The sequence below is a fragment of the Falco naumanni genome, chromosome 14 (genome assembly GCF_017639655.2).
Source record: "Falco naumanni isolate bFalNau1 chromosome 14, bFalNau1.pat, whole genome shotgun sequence".
NCBI lineage: Eukaryota > Metazoa > Chordata > Aves > Falconiformes > Falconidae > Falco > Falco naumanni.
In genome coordinates, this window is record NC_054067.1 from 976,909 (window position 1) to 1,001,533 (window position 24,625).

Here is a 24,625-nt window from a genome sequence, read left to right on the forward strand (position 1 = left end):
TGCCCTCCAGCAGATCAACGCTCCTGCCCAGCCTGGTGTCCTCTGCAAACTTACTGAGGGTGCACTCCATCCAGTGTCCAGATCACTGATAAAGATATTAAAGAGAACCGTCCCCAGTACCAAGCCCTGGGGAACACCATGTGTGACCGGCTGCCAACTGGACTGTCAAGCTCTAGACAGTCAAAACTCTCCCAAACACGCAGGGCTACTCCACCACCTCTGCCTCCTTGCCTGTCCCTTCTGAAGAGTTTATAGCCATCCACTGTAGCACTGCAGTTGTGTGGGTCATCCCACTGTGTTTCTGTGGTGGCAACTATATCATAGTTTGTCAGCTGCACAGTGGCTTCCAGCTCCTCCTGTTTGTTGCTGGTGCTGTGTGCATTGGTGTCGATGCATGTCAGTTGGACTATTGATCTCGCCACCTTTTGGGGGCAGAAGCCCTAATTCCTATGTGACTGTTCTCAGACACTTCCACAGTTTCTAGCACATCAACAACCCTTGTGTCTTTGCTGCTGTGTGGATCTCCATCCCCTGCCTCCAGCGAGATGGCTACGGTGCTGCGCGCGTTAGTGCAGGGACATTTCATATGTGCTCCCATGTACTCAGCATATTGTGGAGCAGAGTGGAGGACCTCACTAGTGCACTGTCCCTCCAACACTGGTGTGCCACCCCTGGCTTCTCTCTAGCAGGCCTGGTTTCATGCCGTTCCTTTTCAAGGCTTTCAGTGAGCCCTGCTAAATCCTGCACAAGGATCCTTTTCCCCCTTTGAGACAGATGTACCCCATCTGTCACCAGCAGCCTTTCTGTTGTGTAGACCAATCCATGATCAAAAAAACCAAAAATTCTGGTTACACCAGGCTTGGAGGCAGGTATTGATCTGCTGGGTGTTCCTGTTTCTCCTCTCATCCTTCCCTGCAACTGGAAGGATAGAGGAGAACACCACTTGTGCTCCTGATCCCTTAACCAGTTGTCCCAATGCCCTGAAGTCTCTCTTGATTGCCCTTGGGCTTCTTGCAACTTCACCGCCGTCTGCTGGAAAATTCAATAATGGATAATAATCTGAGGGCTGTACCAGGGTAGGCAGCTGTCCCTTCACACCTTTAACCCAGTCCCCAGGGACGCAGCAGGTCCACTGTGCGTATTGGGCCTTCTGTTCCTCTCAGAGGAGTCTGGTATCAGAATGACCCATCTGTTCTTTATGGAAGTGGTTTGACACGGGGCATAAGCTGACTTAACCTTGGCAGCTCCTCCAGCCTAGATGAGCCATTGTCCTCATCATTGTTGGTTCCAGTTGCAGAGCCCCATACCTGTTCTGCAAGGGCAGCGGGAAGTTGGGGTGGTTGTGGAGGAGATCTGCCTGCAGGAACTCATTGCCATTGCCCTGTCCCTTCAGTCCAGCCAGGTGGAGAGGGGACAGGGTAGCAGTCTGTGTTCAGCAGAGACCTCTCCTTTGGAAAATGAGGAAAGAAACTTCAGAAAATGAGACTGTTTTAGAGCGGAGAGGTCAGACGTGGTCAGAGCACAGAGGAGTCAGGAAAGGCATGTACCTTGGACTCTGCATCCAGAGGAGATCAGCTGGGCGAACGAGGCATGGTGCCTGGATTTAACCTAAAACATGAAAGCTCATGCAGCAGAAGGACTCATGATGCTCCAGTCCTCCAGAGTATCGGCTGCAGGGTGGAAGGGGTAACTGGGACAGGCCATCTTGGCCAGCAAAAGGCCCATCCTGTGGGAGCTGGTGTGGTCGAGACGGTCTTCTGCAGTGTCATGGTGGAGCAGGCAGGTTGTTCTGTGGGGCAGTGGAAGGGAGTGGAGCTGGGACCTACAGAACGATGGCTCGCTGCTGTAAAAGCAAGTAAGGGCCAGAGGAGTCCTGGGTCCTGCTCCTTCCCCTCTCCAAGCTTTCTTTACCAACGTCCTTCCAGAGGGACTGAGGTTTCCCTGAAACCCCCTGTGCTCTTTGCCACCAGGAGAAACCTGTTCTACAGAGGGGCTCCCTGGACAGCGAGGATGGAAGGGACATGCTGGTGCAGGTAACCAAACCCTCCCTGCCTCCAGGGAGAGCCCTGGCAGTGGGTGCCTCCTGGAGCTGGAGCAGCTGGTGAGGGCCCTCCAGGCTTGGGTGCAGGCAACAGGAACAGGTGATAAAACCTGTCTGTCGGAACCAGGCTGCCTGCCCTCCTTGCTCCTGGCGCTTGCTACACTGGAAGCAGATGAAAACCCTTCTAAAGAAATGTTCTGAATAGTGTCACTGCAGGTGAACGTTGTATTTTTAAGGAATAAACATTTTTTATGGGCAAATCTTGTCCCTGCTGCTTCCTTTTCCTCACCTAGCTTACATTGCCTGCTGCAGGAAAGGGGGATGCTCCACCCCAAGTCCTCTACCAACGTGGGGCTGCACTGTCGTCGTAGTACGTTTCAAGGGCATTCACAAACATTGGGCCAGCAGGGCATCCATAGCAAATGGCTGCAAAATGCTCCCTGCTTCCTCTGCAGCCTCTTCAGATGCAATGGGCAGCGACTGCAAGGTCCGTGACCTCCTCCTTCCCTCTTCAAAGCAGGTGGAGGCTGATGCTTATGGTGGGTTTTGGGGTGGGTGTCTGGTGCAGCACAGCAACACCAGTTTATGCTTGCTGGCACAGACGGGCAGCGAGGCGATGCACGGAGGACGTGGGAACTGGGCAGCCTCCACAGAGGTGCAGCAGCCTGCAGAGGGGCTTCCCGCGCAGGGGCTGTGCTGGAGGGGGCTGCCAGCCTGGCTGTGGCCTCTCAAGGCGCAGCTGCTGCGGGGAGGGAAGCGAGTTGGCTGGTGGCAGCCGGTGCCTGCTCCCTCGGGAGATGCAGAGCTCCCTCAGGCAGTGGCAGAGCTGGGTCCCAACGGAACGGCAGATGTCTGGTTTAAAGGGGAGCCTGTGGATGGCCAGGAGTGAGCCAGGAATCTCCTCGCGCTCATCGGTGAGCACGTAGGAACATCCCGAGGTTTGAATTGCTGCATGGAAGCTGGTGTTAGCAATCCCATGGGGGACAGGAGGGCCACCAGTGAATGGGCATGCCGTTCAGGACTGCCTGGCGCTGGGGCACTGTCAGCTGAGTCCTCCGGAGGGGGCGAGGGGGCTGGGGGACCCTTTGCTAAGAGGAAAGCTGTCCCATTAGTAGCAGCAGCAGCGAGACAAGCCCTAGGTGAGGCCTGTCACCCCGGTGCTGTGACCTGCTGTGACCGGCTGTGCATCTTAGCGGGCAAACCTGGAGTGAAAGCAGGGGCTGCAGATGTTTCCCCTCTCTTCGGGCACGGGTGCAGGGATGGTCCTTCATTAAACCTCATGCGGGCGGTCACCCGCTTCTGTACTGCACGTGGGCCCCCGCAGAGCAGGCGCTGGATGGCTTCCCGGGGTTCTGCGCCATGTCCTCAGCTCGGCTTCCTGCAGTGGGACTGGGGCAGAGCTGGGGCAGCACGGCTCTGCCCAGGGAACATGTTGTGGCACCGCTGTCATCACCATGTCATGGACCGCGAGCCCAGCTGCGGTCCCCAAGGTGCTCATCGGCATGTTAATGCGCAAGGAGGTGCCAATTTTGGGTGGCTTGTGGGTTGCTGTAGATGTGTAAGTCTCTCTGGGGTCTAGCCCTCCACGTACAGCACGTTGTGCGAGATGGTAGCTGTCCTGTCGGGTCTGTGGGCTCTTTAACAGCAGAGCTTTGCGGGGGACCCCTGCGGCCCCTCAGGCCCATCATGGGTGCGGAGCGCAGCCGTGTGCCTGGCCCAGCCTGCCCGTGCCTGCCCGCCCTGGAGACTCGGTCCTTGGGAAGGTGCTGTGATGGGGCAGCTGGGGGGTCTGCCTGGGCAGCCAACGTGAAGACCATCCACGGGCCCTCATTGACCAGCACCCAAGCAGCAAATTCCCTTTCCAGGTTTCACCTGGCAGAACAGCTGATGCTTTGGTAGGTTACTGGTTGGTAAGAGAGGGGAAAGCATGGGGACAGAGGAGATCAACTGAGCCGTGATCGATGCCCTGCCAAGGCACAAACACTGTCAGGCGTGGGAAGCGCTGCTCCTTCCCATCTAACCCTGCTCTCTCGCTCTCTCTCTCCACACAGCGTTTCTGGCTCTCATTTTTTTTGGCAGAAATTTCATGTTCTCATCACCCCTCTCCTCCCCTCAGCTGTGTTCAGCTGCAGCATCTCCTCTCTGTCACTTCTCTGCTTCTCCTCCTGCCAGCAGGCAGGGAAGGTTCCCCCACCGGCTCTTCGGGGCTGCGCAAGACACTGCTCTGAAAACCATCACCTTGAAGGAAGAGAAGGGAGCCTGCGCTGCTCCTGGCTGTGCTGTGAGGAGGAAGGAAGGTAAATGTCAGCCCTTTGTTCTAGCTGGGAAGAGGTTAACTTCGGTGCTGAAAATGGGGGAGCAACTGGAGCTCCTTGGGAATGGAAGGGGCAGCTGGACTGGGCTTTTCCCGTGAGATCTCCTTAAATAAGCCCTGGTCCTAAAAATAAGCAGGGAAAGTCATTGCGGAGAGGAAGTGCTGTGTTAACACTCCCAGCGAAAGGCATTTTATTTTTGTTTTCCAGTTAGTGAGATTCCTTCTACGGCATCCCCCTCGACGAGAGGATTTGCAGTACTCTATTTTTTTGCCCCTACTGTGTACTGGCGTGCCCCTCGCGCGGAGCACCAGTGCCCGGCCGGAGGGGCTGTCCTGCCGCCCACCACGGGGCTCTGCGGGGCTGCCCTCGGGGTGGTCGGAGGTGTCGGTGGCCTAGCTGCTCCCACGAGCAGAAGTACATGCTTGCTGCAAGAAGTAAGGCCAGGTTTTTTGGAGTTAACAGATGAAGCAGGAGTTTGTCAGAAAGCCGGTGGCGGTGCTTTATGGGGCTGTGCTCACAGCCCTCACGGGTAGGGCCAGATAAGCAGCAGCTTGCCCTCCTGCTCTCCCTCTTTTCTGCTCCCTCTCCTAATCGGGTTTCCTCCGCCCTGACCCAGGGCAGCTGCATCCTCGGTGACTCGGCTCTGTCCCTCCCACTCGGGCAGGGGCTGTGGATGTGGGATCTGCGGCGGCTGCGAGCTTCGCCTGCAGAAAGGTAATTCCCTTCAGTGTGTCTGTCCTGGGGACTCGTCTGTCCATCCTGTGCTGCTGGGAGGCTCCTGCTCGGGCACCGCGTCTGCTCATCCCTCATTTCTGGGCATGGCAGAAACGCATGAGCTGTTGCTGGCAAGGGGAGATGTTCTTGCCCATCAAAGCCGATGTTTTATCTGCACCCCCTTCTTGCACCCCGGCTGCCATCCCAGGGGAGCTCCTGGCCGAGCATCTCTGTTCTCAAAGCTTGGTAGCACCAGTTACTTTACTTTAAGACTGGCCTCTGGCATGCAGCCCCGTTGAGACAGTAAATAAAATACATTCCTAAAGGGCTGCTTCTTCCTTCCACACACTTTTTTTTCCTGTGGGATGAAAGTTATAAACAACCATGTATGACTTTCAAGGCTGACTGCTGAGTTTGCCTTGGAGGGAGCACGTGGAGGGGCAGAAGGCTGAGGGGTGGCCAAACAAGCTGCAGAGCCTAAAGAACAGCTCCTGGTGTTGTTTAATAGTGAAAAAAAAAAAAACCACCCACCATTTAAAACAAGACATGAATGCCTCTGTGGGCTGTGCCTCACCTAAAACTCAATGATATTGTGATTTTCTGGCCCCTTTGCTAATGCATCCCCTGACTGGCAGGCTCTGGGTAGGGGTCGGTGCTGCATCAAGCTGCCTGCAGAATTAGCTGCCATCTAAGTGGAATTGCACCAGCTTTTCCTGGGTGGTTTACCCCTGAGTCCAGTGTATGAGGCGGTTGTAGGCACCTGCACAGGTAATCAACCTGAGGCGCTGAGCTGTGCCAGGCAGCTTGGCTGTGCTGCATCTCACATTTGTCACCACGTCTGTGCTGAGGCACGTAATTTTTGTAATAAACATCAAACATTTCAAGAATATCTTTGTCTTTAGCTGAATTCCTTTTTTGGTGTGCCCCGCTGGGTAGTGTGTAACTTTTTTCTTTTTTAAAAAAATTTAAATAACTCTAAGTATCTTTAGATATTGGAAACCTGGCCAAAAGAAACACTGCCCCGGGCACAGGGGGTGGAGGTGGGCAGGCAGGGCTGCGCTGAAGGCTGGTACAAGAGCCTGTGAGGCTGCCTTGTCACAGCTGGCTCTGGGAGATTTCCACGTGTTTATTTTTCATTATTGCCTTAAAGCTTTCTTTGGGAAAGCTGTACTCTGACCATATCTTTTCTGTGCACACGCTCATAACCTCAGTCCTTTCTTCTGTTTACTGCTGCTTTTTGCTCTTCAGACCATGGCAGGGTTTGCTGGGTGCCAGCGAGGTGTCGCGGGAGGCTGGGGGCACCCAGGTTAGTGCAAGGTGAGGAGCTGGGTGCAGTGGCCCTGTGTGGCCTCTCCAGGAGGCTGCAGGCAACAGGGAGAGCTCCCCAAGGATGCAGGAGATGGGATGGGGCATTCGGCATCTGGCTGCGACCCGCAAAGGGCTGTGGGCTGCAGTCCAGCCTGTGCTAGGGGTATAGGTGTTGGTGAGGTTTTGGCAAGCACTGGTTGGTGCTGGAAGTCTTACAAGAGATGAAGCCTAGTGTTAGGTGTTAAAATAAGAAATAAACCAATTTAAAATGGGGGAGGGGGGGAGGCAGAGAAGAAAAGCTTGTGAATAAAAGGGGGCTGTAAGTCTCGTTTAGTGGGTTGTGTGCTGCTTTTTAGGTTTTAGAAGGTTCTTATCACTTAAAAAAATCCAAACCCCCAAAGCTGTCTTCTCTTCGCTCACACTGGAGCGAAGCTGCTACACCCACCTCCTTGCAGTGTGGGAAGCAGCTGCCCAGCCCCTCCGGCCCGGTGAGCACGCTGCAGGAGCAGAGAGGGAGCGGCAGCGAGCGCGCAGCCCCCGTGTCCCCACACTGAACAGCCAAGGCTCTCTCAGGAGGCCACCGCTCCGCAGTTATCCCTTGCGCCTCAGCATCCAGCACATGGTGGGATGTGGGTGAAGGAGAGGAGGGGCGCACATCTGCACAGCATCCTCCCAAGACCAGTCCGAGTCTGGCATCTTGTCCCAAGCCCTTTCCACCCAGAGCCCATGGTTTTGCTTGCATTGAGCTGCAGTCGGGGGCTGGCCAGAAGCAGAGTTCAGCTGATTTGTATGAAGATGGGCTGCCAGGAGCTGTTAATGCCAAAAGCCTTGGGTCCCCTGACTTGGTGGAGATCATTGGATGGCAGGGGTGAAGCGAGGTGGGTGTCTGGAGGGAGCTGCAAAATGCTCAGGCTGTCCCAGCAGCCAGGACGGGCTTTTTGCCAGGTGCCACTTCTTAGTGGGGCAGGGGGATGATGAAAGTTTAAGTCTGAATGTATCCAGAGTCAATCCCAACAGAGCTGCCTGTACCTGCAGCTGAAGGTTAGGTCTGTGGGCACAAGGTGAGGACACAGTGGGATGGAGCCCCTGGCTCCGTGGGTTGTTGTTTGCTGAGGAGCTCCCAGGTGGGAAGAGAAGCGTGTTAGATAGTGTCAGACCAAGCAGGACAAAGCGCTGCTGGCTTTGGTCCTCTCACACGGGTTTTTGTTGTGTTTTGTAACATGTTGTACCTTCCAGGTTTGGTAAGGAGATGGTCGGGCTTGTCTCCATCCTGACTTTGGTCATATGGAATGTGGTCTTGAGGCTGATGCCAGCCAGGAACTATATTCCCATGGTGAAGAATGGCCAAGTCCCAGCATCAGGACCACAGTCCCTACTCTGGCTAACCAGGATGTGTCCTGTCTTGTGTACGTGAACCTGATGGTGTTGGGTTTCATGTGAAAACTGATGGCAGCTAGAATCAGAAGGAAGGAAACTCTCTGCCAAGCACAGGTGCCTCAGGGAGCCTGTGAGGTTTTGGCATCCAGGGCTGAGGTCCCTCATGTACTCCCTGATGCCTCCAAGACCTTTGCGTGGATGGTCAAAGGGAGATGCTGTGGCTGGGGCATCTACTGATCAGCTGGCTCTTGGGAGAGGTGAAGGAGGGGCAAGTGTCTCCGGCACTTGCAGACACCCTGTGGCATTTTCAGCAGCTTCTCTCCTAAAGCAGGCATCTCTGTGATGTGCGATTCTTTTATTTTCATACATATGTTTTACAGAGGACATTTATCTGAGCCCTTCTGCCAGGACAGAACACCAAAATGCAGCCTGTGCCCCTGCACAGCCTTTCGGAGTTGGAAAGAGCCAGTCTGCAAGAGATTGCTCTCTACCAGCTGCAGGAGAAGCTGCTTGTTGGAGATGTCAGCCTGGCTAAAGGTAGAGGATGGGAGAGGGTGGCTGCTGCTGCGGGAGGGCTCGGGGCTGAGCTGTTACTGCTACTCATCCCCACACCCACACTTCATAACACAGGGCGATGTTTATGGAAAGACATTTGAAACACATTTTGGTCCAATTTATTTTTTGTTCCCTGCTTTGGTCTGAGCCTCGAAGGCCTATTTGGCCTTCTGAGGAGGGTGTGTGTGTCCATAGGAGTGTGAGAATGTGACCTTGCCTGTTGCCTGCCTCTGATCCCCCTAATCCAAACCAGATTAAATATGATTTGGCAAGGCCTTCTGCTGGGACTATCTTAATGCCGTTGGGATGGGACAAACTTTGCGTTTTGGGTTCATGTCCAGCACAAAGTCCTGATGCTGGGATGGGGTTTATGCAAGGCTAGAAGACGTGCTACTGAAATTAATGGGCAGATAAATATAGAAGCTCCACAGGGACTGAGCTTCTCTGTCCTAGCCTACACAGACACATAGGCATTCTCAGGGTTCCCACAGCTGCCTGTCTTCCCCGATGCCTACACATCTAACCAGGCAAGTGCAATGAGTTGGGGATCAGCTGAATCCTTCCCACATTTACTCATGGGAGTAAAATCAAGAGTGGACAGGCCACCTTGAAATGGCTCCTCTGTCCTGGGGTGTATTCTGGCATCCCAGCAGGGCAGGAGATGCCTGCGGCTCAGCAGCCCTAGGCTTGAGTGGTACCAGCAGTGCGGGTGCAAAGGGAGCTGAAGCATCTCCAGCCCAAGCATGGAGCCCCCCATGCCTCTGGGGACATGTCCCAGGGAAGGAGCGTTTCCTAACGCCCAAATTCAACCTCATACTGGGCAGCAAGTACTTACTCAGGGTGCTATCCGAGTATGGCTTCCTCTCTTAATATCTGGAAGGCTTCATGCAGTGAAATGGCTTCAAGAAGAGTAAAAGAGAGATGGCTTCCCTCTCGTCACGAAACTCCCAGTTGCTCTAGGGCTCCAGCACCAGCCACAACAGGCTGCCTTTATCTGACCACAAACATCCTGGTTCCTTTTAAATTTTTTTTCTATTTTGAACTGTTGTGATCCCATTTTCAGTGTTATCCTGCAGCAGTAGCTTCTCTAGGGAAGAGCGCAATGCAAAAAAAAAAAAAAAAAAGCAACCAAAAAAAACCCCCAAAACTTATTTCCTTCCTTGCTGTTAAATGTGCTGCATTTTGTCTGATGGGCTCCTCTCTTCCTGCGGGTAAGTGCAGGGGACTGCAAAGTTCTGATCTCATCCTTCTGTGTATTTTGGACATGACTCTCATGCTCACTTGTTTTTTGAAGGAAACAGCTGCTGTCAGGGAATCCCTCCTTCCTTTTGTCCATCTTTATATCCTTTAGATTTCTACCTGCTCGTTGCTCTTTTGGCAGTTAGTTGGCTGGGAGTCCATGTGAGATGCTGAGCATTAGCTATGAAACTATTCTGCCTGAAACACCATTTTCTTGTCCCAGCGTTTTAAAGGGAAGTTCATAATGTTTGGAAATGCCTGAATCTGGGCTGCGCAGTCTCCCTTTGGGTCCATCCACCTGTCTGTACTTGCTCCCCAGCATCTGCCCATAAGAAATTCCTGCCGCTTTTAATGAACAGCCATTGCACAGTTGTGATGATTTTTCCTCGAGGAAAAGGTGTTCAGCACCTCTTTTGATCCTTGTATCTCCAGATACCTAGACAATGAGGATCACAGGATATGCTTCCCCTTGTCAACCATCCTTTGGGGCAACCTTCAGCCTCAATATCCTCTCTTCCTTCCATCAGTCCTTACCTCATTCAATCCCAACAAACTTCTCCAGCATCTCAGCCCTTACAGCAAACAGCCTCCTTCAGGATGACCCTCCTGAGCTACAGAGCAAACAAGTCATGGGTCACATCTCGTTTTGGCCAAGTCTGCAGTTCGAGCAGGAGATGACCAGGAAAGATGAAATCTTTGAAGGATGCACAGCACCAGGCTTGCTGTCATGCATCTTGGTGAAAAGAAGTTGTCCTTGTCTCCTAGGTTTGTAGTGGATCATATGCGTTCCTCTGTGAGGGAGATATCAGCTTGGGCTTCTGGACAGGAGGATCCTGACAATTTCTTTTATCTCCTGCCTCGTGGTTTGTTTCCCTTAGGAACATCTGCACAGCTTTAGGAGTGGAGAGTTAAGCAGATGCTCAGCCTCAGCACGTTGTGTCACCCCTCCTAACTGTGCTGAAACAGCAGCGTTTTGCTGGCCTTTTGTTTCCTTGACTGAGTGGGTTTTGTCTCCAGGTTGTTGTTCATCTTCCCGCTATCTGGTCATTTGAATGAAGCAACACATATGGCGCTGCAGAATAGTTAATGTGATTTATGCACGTGTTGCTCATACCAACTTTCATAGCTTTCTTCTTAATCTTACAAAAATAACCCAAACAATTGTATAAGCTGTTTCTAGGAAAAGAATTCCTCAGGAATAAGGAGCACAAGCCAGAACAGGGGCGATGTCTCTTGGAAGGATTTAGGGTGGGCAGTGAATTCGTTTTTCAATTCATGGCTGCTGAGCTGCTGTCTCTGGAAGCGCAATGTGGGGAATAATTAGGAGCAGGGCTTGCCTCTCTTGGCCTGCTGCAGGATATCTGGTGATGTGTGTTTTGTCTGACTTTATTTGTCTGTGCTCTGTAAAACATTGGCAAAAGCTTTTCTGGGGCTGCATGCCTTTTTCCAGTGTCAAGACCAGACCTCTGAGGATAAATTAGGGTAGCTTTCTGAGTCATTTCTAGGACATCATAATTAATACAGTCATGTCTAACATGTATGTAGAATTTAAAGGTGGCCAGAACAGTTTTAAGCTACAGCCTTTGGACAGCTGAAGGTTTTCTGCTGCTCTTTCATATGTTCTCCATTTTGTAATCCCAGTTAATTTGCTGCCCCGCTGATGGTTCATATGCTCTGACCTGCAGTTTTCTGCATTGCCGGATTGCACATCTGGATTGCAAGGCATCAGTAAGCCCTGATGGAGAGAGGTTTACAGGGCTGTGGTCTGAGGCACGTGGGGTGAGTCCCACCCACAGCTGGGGTGTCTTTAACCCATGGCTACGGTTTGGTGCCATGGGGTCCAGGTGCCTGAGCGTGGGAGGTCCCCTCCTCTGCCTGGAGAGGATGGTGGCCCATCTCTGGGGCTGTTTCCCCCAGGTAGGTGATACCCACCATGCCATCCCATGCCATCCCATGTGGCCTCATGGCCTCATCCCTCTCTGGTCCATGGCCACCTCAGGCCCCCGGTGTCCCTCTGCCCACGGGAGCTGCCTGTGGCCATGCTCCGCTCACAAGTGTACAGAAAGGTAAATGTCTTTAAGGGGAGACCGTGCTAACACAGCCTGATGATGGAGGACCTTTGCTTTCTTTTCTCCTCATAGTTGGACCTAAAGGCAGTAAATCTATCCGCCAGAAACTGGAGAGCTTTTCCAAGGATAAGAAAGGTGAGCAGCCTCCCTTTTCCCCAGGTTTTGGTCCCTGCTCTCAAACAGAATTGGTGATTTTTGATGAAGCTGAGCTGGGAGGTCCCTGAATTCAGCCAGGTGCTTTGTCCCATGTTGTTCTGCAGTTCTCCAGCATGGGCTGTAACGGTACGTGCATGAGCCTGAGGGAGTCTGGAAGAGATGTGTGTGCGTGTGGACAAAATATGTGTGCACATGAACATGCATTTGTAAAGATGCACACACGTGAATATTTCTGCCTGCCTGTTTCAGCCCTGGTCTTGCTACTTTGAGTTCTGTTTTATTGTCCCTTGAAGGACATCAGCCACAAACCTGGGAAAACCAGAACTGTAGAGCACAGCCAGCTGGGAATGAGCCCTTACTAATTTTGTACAAAGTCCACTTAAGGAAATTATTGAGCAGCAGTCTGATATTTTACTAATTGGATTTGTGGCTTGTACTTCAGTTGCAAACCCACTTGGCCCAGGGTGGTGGGGAGGCTGGAAGTAAGGAGAGCTCTCCTTGCATCTCCTTTATGAAGTTTCCACTTCATAGATGCTATGGCATCTTCGTGAGGCTGTAACCAATAAAAGGAAGGGAAGTTCAGGAAAAACTGGGACAGGTTGCAACAAGCATGTTGATGGGGGCCAGTTTTCCTGCTGCCTTCCCAGCTCCCCTGCGCCTCCTTCCTCTTCCTCCAGGACACTGTCTCCCACACCATGCCCTCGCTGCTCAGCTCTCTGATGGCACTGCACCCTGAGTCCCACCACACAGTGTCCTGCAGCTTTCCAGGGCAGCAGCTCTCCTTTGGGTTTGCCCAGGGTCACTGGAGATGCTCTTCCCGCCTGCCCAGGCAGTCCTGGGGAGCTGGAGAAGGGAGCAGGAGGGGACAGAGCATGCAAGGACACTGGTAGTTACAGGACTGCTGTCCCAGATTCAAGCTACAGATCTCCTTGTCATGCATTGAATTGGTTTTATACTCTCTGAAACTCTTTATAAACTCTGAAGAGCATTTTATTGTCCTTTTCACTCTCCTGCTGGCGGTGCCTTTACAGCATCCTGGTACTCCCTTCTGTTGGTCAATCACTTTATCCAGGCATGCACGCGTGCCCCTGGCAGTTGAGCTGTGCTAGTGCAGCTCCCCCTCCCTTTTCCCTGCTAGTGACACTTTCCTATTTCTGCCATGTTCTTCCCTAGACTGCTCTCCTCAGACCTTCGGGATCCCGCTCTTCCAGGTCATCACCAATGACCGTGCCTACAGGCAACTGCAGGACGCAGTGAAGAAGAGTCGCCGGCTGTGCCTGGAGGTGGAAGAGACAGTGACAAGGTTTCGGGCTCAGAGGCAGAAGAAGTCCCCAGTGGGCAGGAGCTGTGGCCTGGTACCCTGTGGGGTCTTCCCGGAGGAGCCGCTTTCCCCAACTCTTCTTGACAACAGCTCCTGGAGCCAGCGAAGGGTACGATTGCAAAAGTGGGCTGCACTGTGATGGTGCTGCAGGCTGGGGGAGGCTCCGACCTCGGCAGGGTCTGTTCTTGATGAATGTGAGTTATCAGTGCTGTGCGCTGGGTTGGTCCCAGCCTGCCCTCAGGGAAATGGGGTGTCCCTGCTTCCCCCAAGAGCTGGGCGGCGAGGCGTGGGATACTCTTTACTAGCTCAGCTCTTACGGAGCCAAGGTTGCCAGAAGGACGTGGCCAGGCAGCCAAAGGCAGAGAGGGATAGGAGGACATTCATCAGTGGCAGGGATTTTTCTACTCCTTTGTTGCATCACATCTTGGTGAGAAGCACTGTGAACAGCTATGACTTTTCCATGAAACAATGTCACGTTTTTGGCAATGTTGCAGTTGGAGATGGGGCCTCACACTTGTGAAAGTCCCATCAGAAGTTGCTGCCATTGGTGGTGGCCATGTTGGCTCCCTGGCCACGTGGCAGGGACGGACCCCTCGTTGCTGTGGGGCCAGTGGCTGTGCTGCCCAGCTGCTCTGCATTGACTACCCTTGCATCAAAGCGGGTGGAAGGCGGTGTGCCCGGGCAGCCTGGCCACCCTCCTGGCCTTAGTCCTGTTTCCTGCAAGAGGAGGAGGGTATTGGGCTGGGCTTGGTTTGCCTCATCTCTCTGGAGCAGAGACCCACGCCTGCCTCTTGCGAAGTGCCTGTAACCCCTGGTGTAAAGCAGCTCCAGAACAGGTAACTCAGTGTAGCATGTTGTGCAGTCAGAGGTGAAAGATGTGGGGAAATTTGCTCCTTCCCCATGACTGCGCGTGGTGTAGGGGCTGCCTCAGTGGGAAGGCTGCATTTAGGAACACCTCCCACCAGGAGCAGCGCACTTAAATGAGCACTTGGGAGATGGAAGGCATCTCTGTGGTTCTCCTGCAACCCCAGACAGGCTCTGTAGACCTCAGCATTTGTTCAGAGGTGATGCCTCCACTTCCCACAAACTCCTGAGGTCACAGCATTGACGGTGTACTGGGATCTTGTGGGGTAGTTCCTGCCACCCTGAGAATCACCTCTGCTCCACCTCAGGGGGCCATGTCCGTGGACTCCATCACTGACCTGAGTGATGCTTCCAAGCTGCTGGAGGCGCTGCAGTTGTCACACCCCCACGAGCTGGATCCACAGAGAAGCCTGGGCAAGAAAAAGATGTTGAGCCTCAACCCCATCACCTGGCAGGTCCCGCGGATTGTGGACAGATGTTGCAAACACATTGAGACGCACGGTAAATGAGCATGCCCCTCCAGCCGGGCGGCGTGTCCCGCGGTAGGTCGGTAAAACCCCTCCTGTCGTGGGCTGGGGGATTCCAGCCCAGCCGCTCCCGAGATGGAGGAGGCAGCTGACTCCTGGGGCAGGGCACGCTCCCGAAAAGCCACCGGGGAGAGTCTGCCGGGCTGGGTGCAGCATCTGGGCTGAGAAGTGAATGTCACTGCGTGTCAGCGACCCATCTCCTGGAGTGCTCTGGCCTTAACTCCCCCTGCAAGCACAGCACCCAGCTCAGAGTGTCTGCACGGATGAGATCTCCCTGGCCCACAGGCAGCCCCCGAAAACCTTACAGCTCTGAAACCTTTCTTTTTACCCCCTCTGCCAGAAGCAGGGAAGGACACGCTGCCTTGCAGCGCAAGAGAACCACTTCCATGATGCTGAGGTGCTCCCAGGGCTGGTCGGGGTGGCAGGGGGCTGTGGGAATGAGCGCACTAACCTGTCTGTCCCCCAGGTCTCCACACGGTGGGCATCTTCCGGGTTGGGAGTTCCAAGAAAAGAGTTCAGCAGGTGAAGCATCCTCTGTGGCAGTACTGCATGCGAAGGGCAGATGCATGTGTGGGTGGGGAATGAATAAAGCAGACATTGGTGTGGAGAGGTCTAAGATATCACAGGCACATGCTGGATCACAGATAGCCTTAACCTGCTGCTGGGTCCTTCTCCCAGCCACAGGGAGCAGGCTTCATCTCTCCAAGCTGCCATTAGCCAAGCTTCCACGCCCTGGTTGGCCATTCAGAGCCAGGGGCTCCTTCTGGTCCCATGGCCCATCCTCAAGGCAGCAGGAGGCTGCTGGGCTCTGGTGTGCCTTTTCTTGGGGGTGCCCTGAGTCGGAGGGATGTCAGAAGTAGCCAGCCCTTGTGTCCTGCCTTTGCAGTAGCTCTGTACAGGGACAGATCCTGGCAGCATGAGTCATATAAAGAGGAAGAACTGACTGTTGCTTTTATTCTTATTTCTTCCATCTTTAAGCTGAGGGAGGAGTTTGACCGAGGGGTGGATGTTTTCTTGGATGAGCATCAAAGTGTTCATGATGTGGCTGCTCTGCTGAAAGAGTTTCTTCGGGACATGCCAGATTCACTGATACCCAGAGAGCTCTATGCAGCCTTCCTCAGCACAGCCTGTGAGTACCCTGGCAGAGACTCACTCTGCACCATCCACCCATCACACTTGGGTTTGTAAGGAAAAAAAAAAAAAAAAGGGAATTTTCTTCTTATGCAAGTACCAGGTCTCAGCACAATTTGGCGTGCTGCGCAGGAGCTCAGCCCAGCAGTTTGCACTGCCTGTACAGGCATCTTTGCAAATCCTCTGCCCAGGTCCCCCTGCCACCCATATTTCAGGTGACTGAGTTTTTAAGCAGTCTTCACAGCTTCCAGCATCACTTTACCTTGGTCTCCTTCACCATGTCTTTGCTTCCCTTTTGCCACCCTTCTCTCCTCAGATTTGATTCTTCAGATCCTTGAATCCCCGCTTCCACGTCAAAAATGAGCAGCTCCACACCAGTGGGCTTGCTGATGGCTGTGTGCCATGCCAGGGAGGAAGATGGGGCATGTGGTGGGGGGAGCAGAGGTGTACAGGGATTTAGGGGAATGTATAAGGCAAATCTGCCCCCAGGCTCAGGTATTTGAGCATGCAGCACACCTGCGCTGCAAAGCAGGAGCGTAAGCCAGCCTGTCCTTGCTGAAGTCACCGCGGGTGGTGGTGAAGGAGTGGCAGGACCTGGGATGCTGCCCTGCAGCACTGTCCCTGGGCCTGCAGTCAGCCCCTGCAAGGGTCAGGGTCACTGCCAGTCCCACCTTTCACCCTTCCCCAGCAATGTCACGTGTTCTCCCTATGGGTCAGCAGCCTCTAACCCTTGTCCAGATCTGCTAAGCTGTTACTTCTGTTTGTATTTTCATCTCTTGCTGCATATGAAGTGACAGTATCTCTCGTACAAGTCTGCATCCTAAAATACAGGAGAATAAATGACACACCTTTGTCATATACAAGGACTTTTAGGACACAGTGTAAAGCAAATGGCTGGGAACTGTCAAGTGAATTACCTTCTGTATGCCTTCCCAGTGGAAACTGGTGTTACTTTATCTAAAGATGGGCTTCATGTGAGATGAGAAAGTTAATAAAGATCATTGCTGTTTGCCCCCCAAAGCCAAGCAGAACTGCAGAATATTCACAGTACTGAAATACATCTTTTTTTGGAGTGATGCATACAGGCTAGAGCCGTGTCTTCCAGGCTTAACATCAGGGCGAGCACCTGTGGCTAGAGCCAGGTTGTTCTGGACCACTATCCCATTTCCAGGAGCAGCCAGGATCTCATAGAGGATTGTGTAAAAACTTTAGTGCTGTTTTCTCCAATATTCCACCTTCTGGTGGTCTTCAAGTAACCTGAGCCTGAAGTCTTGTTAATGTTTTATAGCCTGAAGTGGATTTCTCTTCCATCTGCTTGCCCAGCTGTGGTTTGAGCCCACCCAGCTGTGTGCTGGGCACGGTCTTCAGCAGGTTGCAGGGCTGCGGTTTAGTTACACGCTCCATTACAGGCTAACTGCCATCACCTGCTTTCTTGCTGCTGCCAGCGTGTGTGATCTGAGCAGATCTTCAGCTCACACTGGCTTTGTGATCCTGAACCAGAAGATCTTGCCAGTTCTCCTTATAGAAGTGACCTGAGGAGCCCCCCGCGCAGCCAGCACCAAGCAGGAATATGGGACCATGCACCCCCCATCCGCTGCTCCTTCCTCACAGCCATCCATCACACAGAGCTTTCAATGCCCCCCTTGCATCATACCCTCCTTGTCATGTTTTTAGGTACTTTGTCCAGCCTTGGCTGGCTGGCTGTTTGCTGTCCCCCTGTCCTTCTTCCTTGCCAGCTCAGTGTCACTGTCACTGCAGAGAGGTGACTTTTTCCCCTTGCTGATACTGTTAATAAAAAGGCTGAATGGCCCTGGACTGCATGTGGATTCTAGGGTGAATCCATGAAAATTCACACCACGCCACGTAAAATTTTTCAAACATTTGGCTCCCAGATCCTTCCTTACCACCCTTCTTTACCAAAACTGCTTGACAGCAGTGGGATTAATTATATGCTCCCTGCATGGATGGGATAAAGGGTAAGACACCAGTGTGGCTCCCTTCAGAGCTCGTTACTGTGGATGTAAATGAGGGCTGTCCAGCTGGAAGTGCCTAGTGGGCTGGGAACCAGGTTAATTAACGGGCTGCTCTCTGCCTAGCCATGCAGGGTCCGGCGCAGCTGGCCACCCTCCAGCTGCTGCTCTTCCTGCTGCCCCCCTGCCACAGCGACACGCTGCACCGGCTCCTGCGGTTCCTCAGCGAGGTGGCCCGGCACGCCGAGAGCTCCTGGGGCCCTGATGGCCAGGAGGTAAGGCTGGCCCAAACCGGTCGACTGCATGAAGAAGGGATCGCTCAGACTTCGTTGGTTTAAACCAAGCAGGGCTTTTTGAAAGCCTGGGTGAATCCTTTGGCAAAACCAATTTGCTGATAAATCCCCTTGTCCTTGCCAGATCTGCATTGCTCTTGGACCAGCTGAGTGATTTTTCTGGGTTGCAGTAACCCCAGAGAGACCTGGCTGTGTGTCCGTAGGCAGCACAAGGGGCATTTTTGGTGGAATAATTCTGATTTTCCACATCCAGCTTTCATGAAGGACTTAGGATTGTGCGTCAGGGCTGATTTTGACTTCTCTGGACAATTCAAGCTCCAAGTCTTTCCATGATTCAGAGACTGTCTTTGTCCCATATTGTAAGATGATACAGAAATATTGTTACCTTTTGGTGGGGGTTGTGAAAGCAAGGTAGATGGGAATGGAGACCCTGATGCATGGAGGGGATGAGCGTGTGCTCCAGCACCACAACCCTTCACGCTGGCCTTGCCACCAGCTCGGAGAGGACCAAATGGGACCCAGATCAACACCCTGGCCTCACTCAGCAGCTTGTGTTCCTGTCCTGGGGTGGGTGAGGCTATCTTGGGATGCCGGTGCATCTATAATCTGCAATTTCCTTTTATGTTTGCTTGTTAGATTCCTGGAAATAAAATGACAGTTTCAAACTTGGCCACAGTCTTTGGTCCCAACATCCTGCAGAAGGAGAAGCCTGGAGAGAAAGACGCTGGTGCCATGAACTTTGAAGACAGTGCTGCCATCATACTGGTACTCCAGAAGTTGATTGAGCACTACCAGACCTTGTTCATGGTAGGTGAGGCTTTCCCAGGGCAGCTTCTCTAGACCCTGCCTTCCTCTCTGAACTCTTCTAATGGCAGCAGGAGGAAGGATGAATTCACAGCCCCACTTAGCAGCAGATTAATCAAGTTAGCTTATGAAAATGTGATTCATTCCTCACGGCAGGTGTAATTGTTACTTTGGGATGGCTTGTTACTGGCATCGTAAAGGCAGAGCTGAGGGTCACGCCATGAACAGGTTCCCTCTTGTCGCTTTTCACCCCAGTGATGCCTGACTGGCCTCATTTGGGACAGGAATCAGCTGGCCAACAGCAACTGCAGGAGTGGTACCTCAGTGCTGTTTCTTCCCTAAAGTCCCAGTGAGGGGAGGGAGGGGGAAGAACAGGAGAAAACAGGAGATCCTGGAAGAGGGAAGGAGCTGGAAGGCAATGGTGTTGGGGTGGAGATGCCACAGCCTTAGGCAGATATGGGCAGAGCTAGTGAGGGAGAGCACAGTGGGGAGAGCTAGTGAGGGCAGCAAAGGATGGGATCGCTTCAGGTCTACTCTTCAGCGGGTGACTCAGACCATCAGTGGGAGGCAGGGAGGGCTTATCCTGTCCTAGGGGATGCATCGACCTGGGGTTCCCAAAAGCATCTTTTAGAGTCAGGTAAAGGTTCATATGGACAGAGAGCTCTGGGACCTCCAGACCAACCAGATCAGGGCTCAGTTCAAAGTTAGATCAGAGCTACATCCAGCTGGGGTTTGCTTATTTCCAGGGATGGAGACTGTGACCTCTCTGCATCCTGCCCCAGGGCTGCACCAGCCTCGGGGGAAGAATTTTCTCCCTGTCAGAAGTGTTTCTGCTGCAGCTCATCCCTGCTGCAGCTCAGTCTGTGCGCAGGCACCTCTGGGAAGGGTCTGGCTTTATCCTCTCTCCAACCTCCTACAGACCCCCTGTGTTTTCTCCTGGCTCTGCATGGTTGTCCAGCTGGGCTTCAAGCCTTCGCTGTTGCACTCTGCACTCTGCCCTGTGCAGCACGGGTGCCAGGGAGGCATGGCAGACTGGGGTCGCCTCTCCAGGCTCTGCGCTTCCCTTTGCTGCTCTGGGAGATGCTCGTGGAAAGGGCAAGCGCTGTGCAGTGCGGTACCTGAGCGCAGACAGGGTTGCTCAGAGGCAGGTATGGTGGTTGAGTGGGAGAGCCGCTGAGGGTGCACAGCAAGGTGCTGGCGCGAGGGTCACTGGTGCTTCGTGTGGGCTCGGGCACTCTGAAGCAGTCCCCCAGGGATGTGATGTAGGTGGGCGGCAGGCAGTCATATAGCTCAAGTGGCTGCTCTTCTTGTGGACAACCCAGCGGAGGCTGTGTTTGAAACCCTGGCAGAACACCCCTGGATCAGCAGCAGCATACACTGAGCAATCCTCCTGGCCCTGGTTTTAGGAGAGGACCTGGGAAAATTCCCGAGAATTGTCCATTTCCTACAGGTCTATGGGAATGTGACATTTCAGGTCCCCAACAAGCCTTGTAGCAATTGTCTGCAGGCAGCCAAAGGAGCGGGGTTAGTGTGGGAAAAGCAGGGGCTAAGATCCTGCTCAGCCTCCTGGCAGGTGTGTGGGACACAACACCAACACGGAGGGTCTGTGAGCACAATTGACCTGGAGTCCTTTTGCTGTCCTTGGCTGCCTCTGTTCATCTTCCTCCAGAGAGGAGGAGATGGCACGAGTGAGCATGTCTCTGTATCCCTCCCAGGTCTCTCCAGAAATGCAATGTGGCGTCCTAAGGAGGCTGTTTCAGACTGACCCCGATGTCATTGACTACCTTCTGCGCAGGAAGTTCAGCGCCGTGCCGTAAGTCCCCGCGAGGCACAGTGCTGCTGGGGGGCATCTCGCGGCACGGGGGCAAAGCCCACCTGCAGCAACGCTCACCGCGTTGCTGGCAAGCGATGGACAGATCCTGCTGATCGTTCTGCCCGTCTTCCCTGTTCCTGCTATCACTTTCGGTCATGAGCTTCCTGGCTAAAATCCTTCACTTTCTGTGCTAACACCTAACAGCTGAAACACCCCACTTTTTCCGTCCCTTGGAGCTCCCTGTTCTCCTTTTTTCCTCCCCAGCCTGTGCCACGCTCTCTCCTTTACCCAAATCTGCCCTGTATCAGGGCTCCTGCGCTGTGCACATCTTTCTGTGTGCGTACCTACCCCAGACTCCTCTGCTGCTCCAACCTCTCAGGATTGAACACATCATGATGCCTGCTCCATTTTCAGCTCCATCACCAGCTTTCTCCAAATTTTCACCACCCTTGGTGTTGTCTGCGCTTCTGTGGGGATTTTGCCTGTCCTGTGTGCGCATGTGTCTGCGTGCGACTGCCAGCTATGTCTGTGCATCTGCTTTTGGTGGCAAGATGGGATCGACCCACAGAGGCTCAGAATCTGTGTTCATGCCTTTCCCTGTGATTAAAGAAAGTGGGGTAAAAAGGCCATGTGTCCCATAATCTGGGTCCACGACCATGGCACATAACACTGGAGGTATTTTGTTCCCCTGTGGTCTGAAGCACAACACGTCTGGCAGCCTTCAGTCTCCTTGTATAGCTGCTGACTCCTTCTGCAAACATGGGCTGTCCGGTGTGAAATGGTTTCCTGGATCACAGACTTTACGAGTCATCTATGCTACTGTTCCTTGTCTGTCTCTACATTCCTTTTGGACTGTCCAAAGAGTTGGCAAATCTTTGAGCTGGCTGCTAGAGGCCATTCAGGTGTGCAGTTGGCAACAGAAGCAGTTTGCAAACAGCATCTCTCTCTTTTTTTGTTTTCTTAGGAGCACAGAGAGTGAGGATTCAACAGAGGAGCATGCTCCATCTGCACTGCCTGGTTGGACCCGCACCCTGGAGAGCAGCTCGGTCTCATCAGAGCTGTACAGCAGCATCTCATTCCTAAACCTGGACATCGGCATCTAGCAAGGCTGGGCCAGGTCCTCACACTGCCTTCTGCAGACAAATCCGGGCAACCTCTCCCCCGTAAAAAAGAAGCCCTCTTGCTTTGGAGGAGTGGAGAAGTGAAAGGAGTATGAACGTCTGTGGGAGCATCTTTGCTACCAGTAGATGTGCCAAGTGGTTCTGGTGCAGGCAGACCCACCACTGGAGAGGCGTTTGTGGGTTGCCAGCAGAAAAGCTTTCCACACGTGGGTTTGTTGCTAGATGGCAACCAATAAATCGGTGTGCTTGTGCAGTGGCTGTGCAGGTCCGGCTGTGCGGGCAGCGGTGTGCCGAGGCAAGCGTGCTCTGGGAGCACCAGACAGCCGTGGGCCGCAGCCTGCCTGCAGGGCTGAGGTGCCGCAGTGCCCTCCTCCGCTTCACTGCACTTCGGGCCCTGAGGTTTCTGCCCCAGCCTGGGGAGGACAGCCTCTCCCCTCCGAATGACGGCCAGCCCGTGCACTGGGACAGTGAACTGGTGCAGACTGGGGAGCAGCAAGCAGGTGTCCAATGGCTCGTGCCATGCTCAGCAGACAGGACTCGGAGTTCTAAAATAACCTCCAGCTGGCATCCCTCCGGGCGTCCGCTGGGCGCTGGTGGGGCTGGCTGCTTACGGGGACAGCAGGGGACAGCAGCAGCCTGGGGCTGGGACCCCCTGTGCTGGCAGGGAGGAGCCTGGCCTGAGACAGCACTGGATGGTGCCTCTTAGCAGGGCAGTGAGGGTGGAAAGTGCAGTTCAACTTTGTGCCCTTGGTGCTTTGGGATCCCTGTTACTGCGTGGTGTTTTATCCCAGGCTCGTGCGGAGGGAAAGCTCTCTTGGAGCCAAAGCAACAGCACCATCGTTGCAAAGACCCTGGCCTGCCACCTCCAGATTCACAGCTTGCTGCTTTGCTTGAACCCAGGTTTCAAACCACTCATTTTATAGACAGAAAGCACTGTATTGAACCCAAAATGTACGGCTGGTGTAGTAAGAGGGAACAATAATCTCTGAAGATTATAAACTTCTGTTTTCCTCGAGTTAATGTTCAGTAAGTAGACCTAATATATTTTACAGATTACAGCATCTTTTCATGATCTTTGGCTGAGAACTGTCCGGTTTGGGGTATTCCTGCTGCTCAGGCGCTGGAATTCACGGCCGGTTACATGCAAATATATGTTTTTAGCTGATCTGGCAGAATGAAAGTTATCAGCAAATATTTTCTGTTGTTTTCTTTCCCTTTACTCTGCCGGACGTGGCCTGGCTGCCCCTTACTCGGTAACCCCTGTGGGCTGGGTTGTCTCCGGGTGAAGCAGCGGCACAGGGAGGGATGCTCTGGCAGCCATCCACAGGCACTCCGGCGGGCTAGGCTGGCACAGCGAGCCACAGCCAGCACGGTGCAGAGTCAACAGTGTCCGTGGAGGGGGAAGTCAAAGGCAAAGGGACAGCAAAAGAGGCATCTGTGAATTTTGCATGCAATGTCTTTTTGTCTTTCATCTGTCTTCTGAGGTGATGTAATTTATATTCTTGTCTTGACATGTCAATGGTCACATTCACAGTTTAGATCTTACTTCCAAGGAAATGCAGTTGGAGAGCCGAGAAGAGGGCAGGTGGGTAGGAAGCTGGTGAGGAATGTGATGGGAGGAGAACTGGTGCCCAGAGCAGTACTTTTGTAGAAAACCAGGGCAGACAGGTAAGAAAGGAAGGTGGTTAATGCTGGCAAGCAGCTGGGCAGAAAGAAGACAGGAATGAGCTAAACCAGGACTTTTTAGTGTTTGGGGCAGATGGATCTGGTGTCACAGCTCCTCTTCTTTGGATTACCTGACATTGGCTGTAAATCCATGACTTTATTCTGGAGAAACGATGAGATACACACTGATGATTACAACAGTGTTTGTTCTCCATGAATCGTGGCAAAAACGTCTGGCTTTATAACTCAGGGCAGGCAGGGTTTGGCTTTGTAGTTGCTTCCTTTTGTTGCTCTGTAGGTCTCCATCTGTCTGTCACTTTGGGTTGTATTAGACAGCAGTGTTTCTCACGTGTGATAGATATGTCTGTTCCACGATAGATTTAATTGTCCTGTTTCATGTATGACTCTGAAACTCCCCCAACCTCAACCTTAGCAGAGGACTGATTGAAATTCATGTCTGCATAAGTTGCCAGCCTGTTGCTATGAGCTCCTCATCACAGCTGCCATACGCTGACATGTGGGCATAGTTGGGTTTTTTTCTTGTGATTTAAAATGTTTCTGTTTACACTGGCATGTTGAGTAGAAGCTGAACGACTTGACAGCCCTTTGCCTCCCCAGAGTGGCTGAAAAATGAAAAAGTATTCTTGAAAACAAAACCAAGCTGGAGCGTTTGGCAGAACTGTGGCTCAGGGAGGACAAGGAGGAACAGGGGTGTTTAAAGGAGGACGGAAGCTCCATCAGTGGTTCGGTCCATGTGGGTTTTCCTCCGTTCACATCCAGAGTCAGTCCATGAGAGGTGGAATGGGGGATCGCAGCTGGGACCGGCGCCCTGGGAAGCTTTGGGCTGGCAGGATGCTCCTGCGTGGGGGAGCGGCGGGTGCTGCTCGGGGCTGGGTACCAGCTCCGTCCAGGGGAGGGGGGATGCAGGTCAGAGTCTGGCCTGAGATGCAGGCTCCGACAGCATGTGTTGGCTGGGCAGTTGGAGCAGGGCTGTGGCCGTGGCTTGGCTCGTGTGCCTCACTACCCTAACAGTGTCACAGCTTTGGCCTGTGCCATGTAGCGTCAAGAAGATTATTAACAAATGCTTGAGCCTTGCTGTGCCCCTCAGCCTGAGAGGGAGGAGGGGTTCCAAAGCAGGCTCAGCTGCATCTGTCCAGTGGATGGTGCCTGTCTGGAGGTACTGCACCTTCTCAACTGTGCTGCTCAGGGCTGAGCTCTTATTTTGTAAAGGTCCCTTCCCTGTGGATGGGTACAGTTGGGATGGGTGGAGAGGCAGTTCCTGGAGAACAGCATGAAGAGAGAAGTGTGTGCTGAGAGATAGCTGGTAAAAGCCTCCCAAGAA

The 24,625-nt window shown here is 53.2% G+C and overlaps 1 protein-coding gene across 2 annotated transcripts; it reads left to right on the forward strand.

Annotated features, from left to right (window-relative positions):
• Positions 1-4,919: 4,919 nt before the first annotated feature.
• On the forward strand, positions 4,920-22,812 carry ARHGAP36 (Rho GTPase activating protein 36). 2 transcript variants are annotated; one of them, XM_040614680.1, is made up of 11 exons: positions 4,920-5,070; positions 8,136-8,292; positions 11,691-11,753; positions 12,948-13,204; positions 14,268-14,460; positions 14,953-15,008; positions 15,465-15,615; positions 17,714-17,862; positions 18,517-18,687; positions 20,400-20,497; positions 21,462-22,812. In XM_040614680.1, exons 2-11 carry the CDS (start codon positions 8,178-8,180, stop codon positions 21,598-21,600), a joined length of 1,392 nt encoding a protein of 463 aa, XP_040470614.1. In that variant the 5' UTR covers positions 4,920-5,070; positions 8,136-8,177; the 3' UTR covers positions 21,601-22,812. The 2 variants fall into 2 exon arrangements, with proteins under 2 accessions (XP_040470614.1, XP_040470615.1); XM_040614681.1 differs by lacking the exon at positions 4,920-5,070 and having other exon boundaries at positions 8,139-8,292; positions 12,986-13,204.
• The last annotated feature ends 1,813 nt before the right edge of the window (positions 22,813-24,625 follow it).

Bases quoted from the DNA above. Each gene is read 5' to 3' on its own strand.
- ARHGAP36 (XM_040614680.1), top strand. From the start codon at position 8,178: ATGCAGCCTGTGCCCCTGCACAGCCTTTCGGAGTTGGAAAGAGCCAGT. The intron at 14,461-14,952 runs GTAAATGAGCAT...TCTGTCCCCCAG, and splicing joins CAAACACATTGAGACGCACG to GTCTCCACACGGTGGGCATC. The intron at 15,616-17,713 runs GTGAGTACCCTG...CTCTCTGCCTAG, and splicing joins AGCCTTCCTCAGCACAGCCT to CCATGCAGGGTCCGGCGCAG.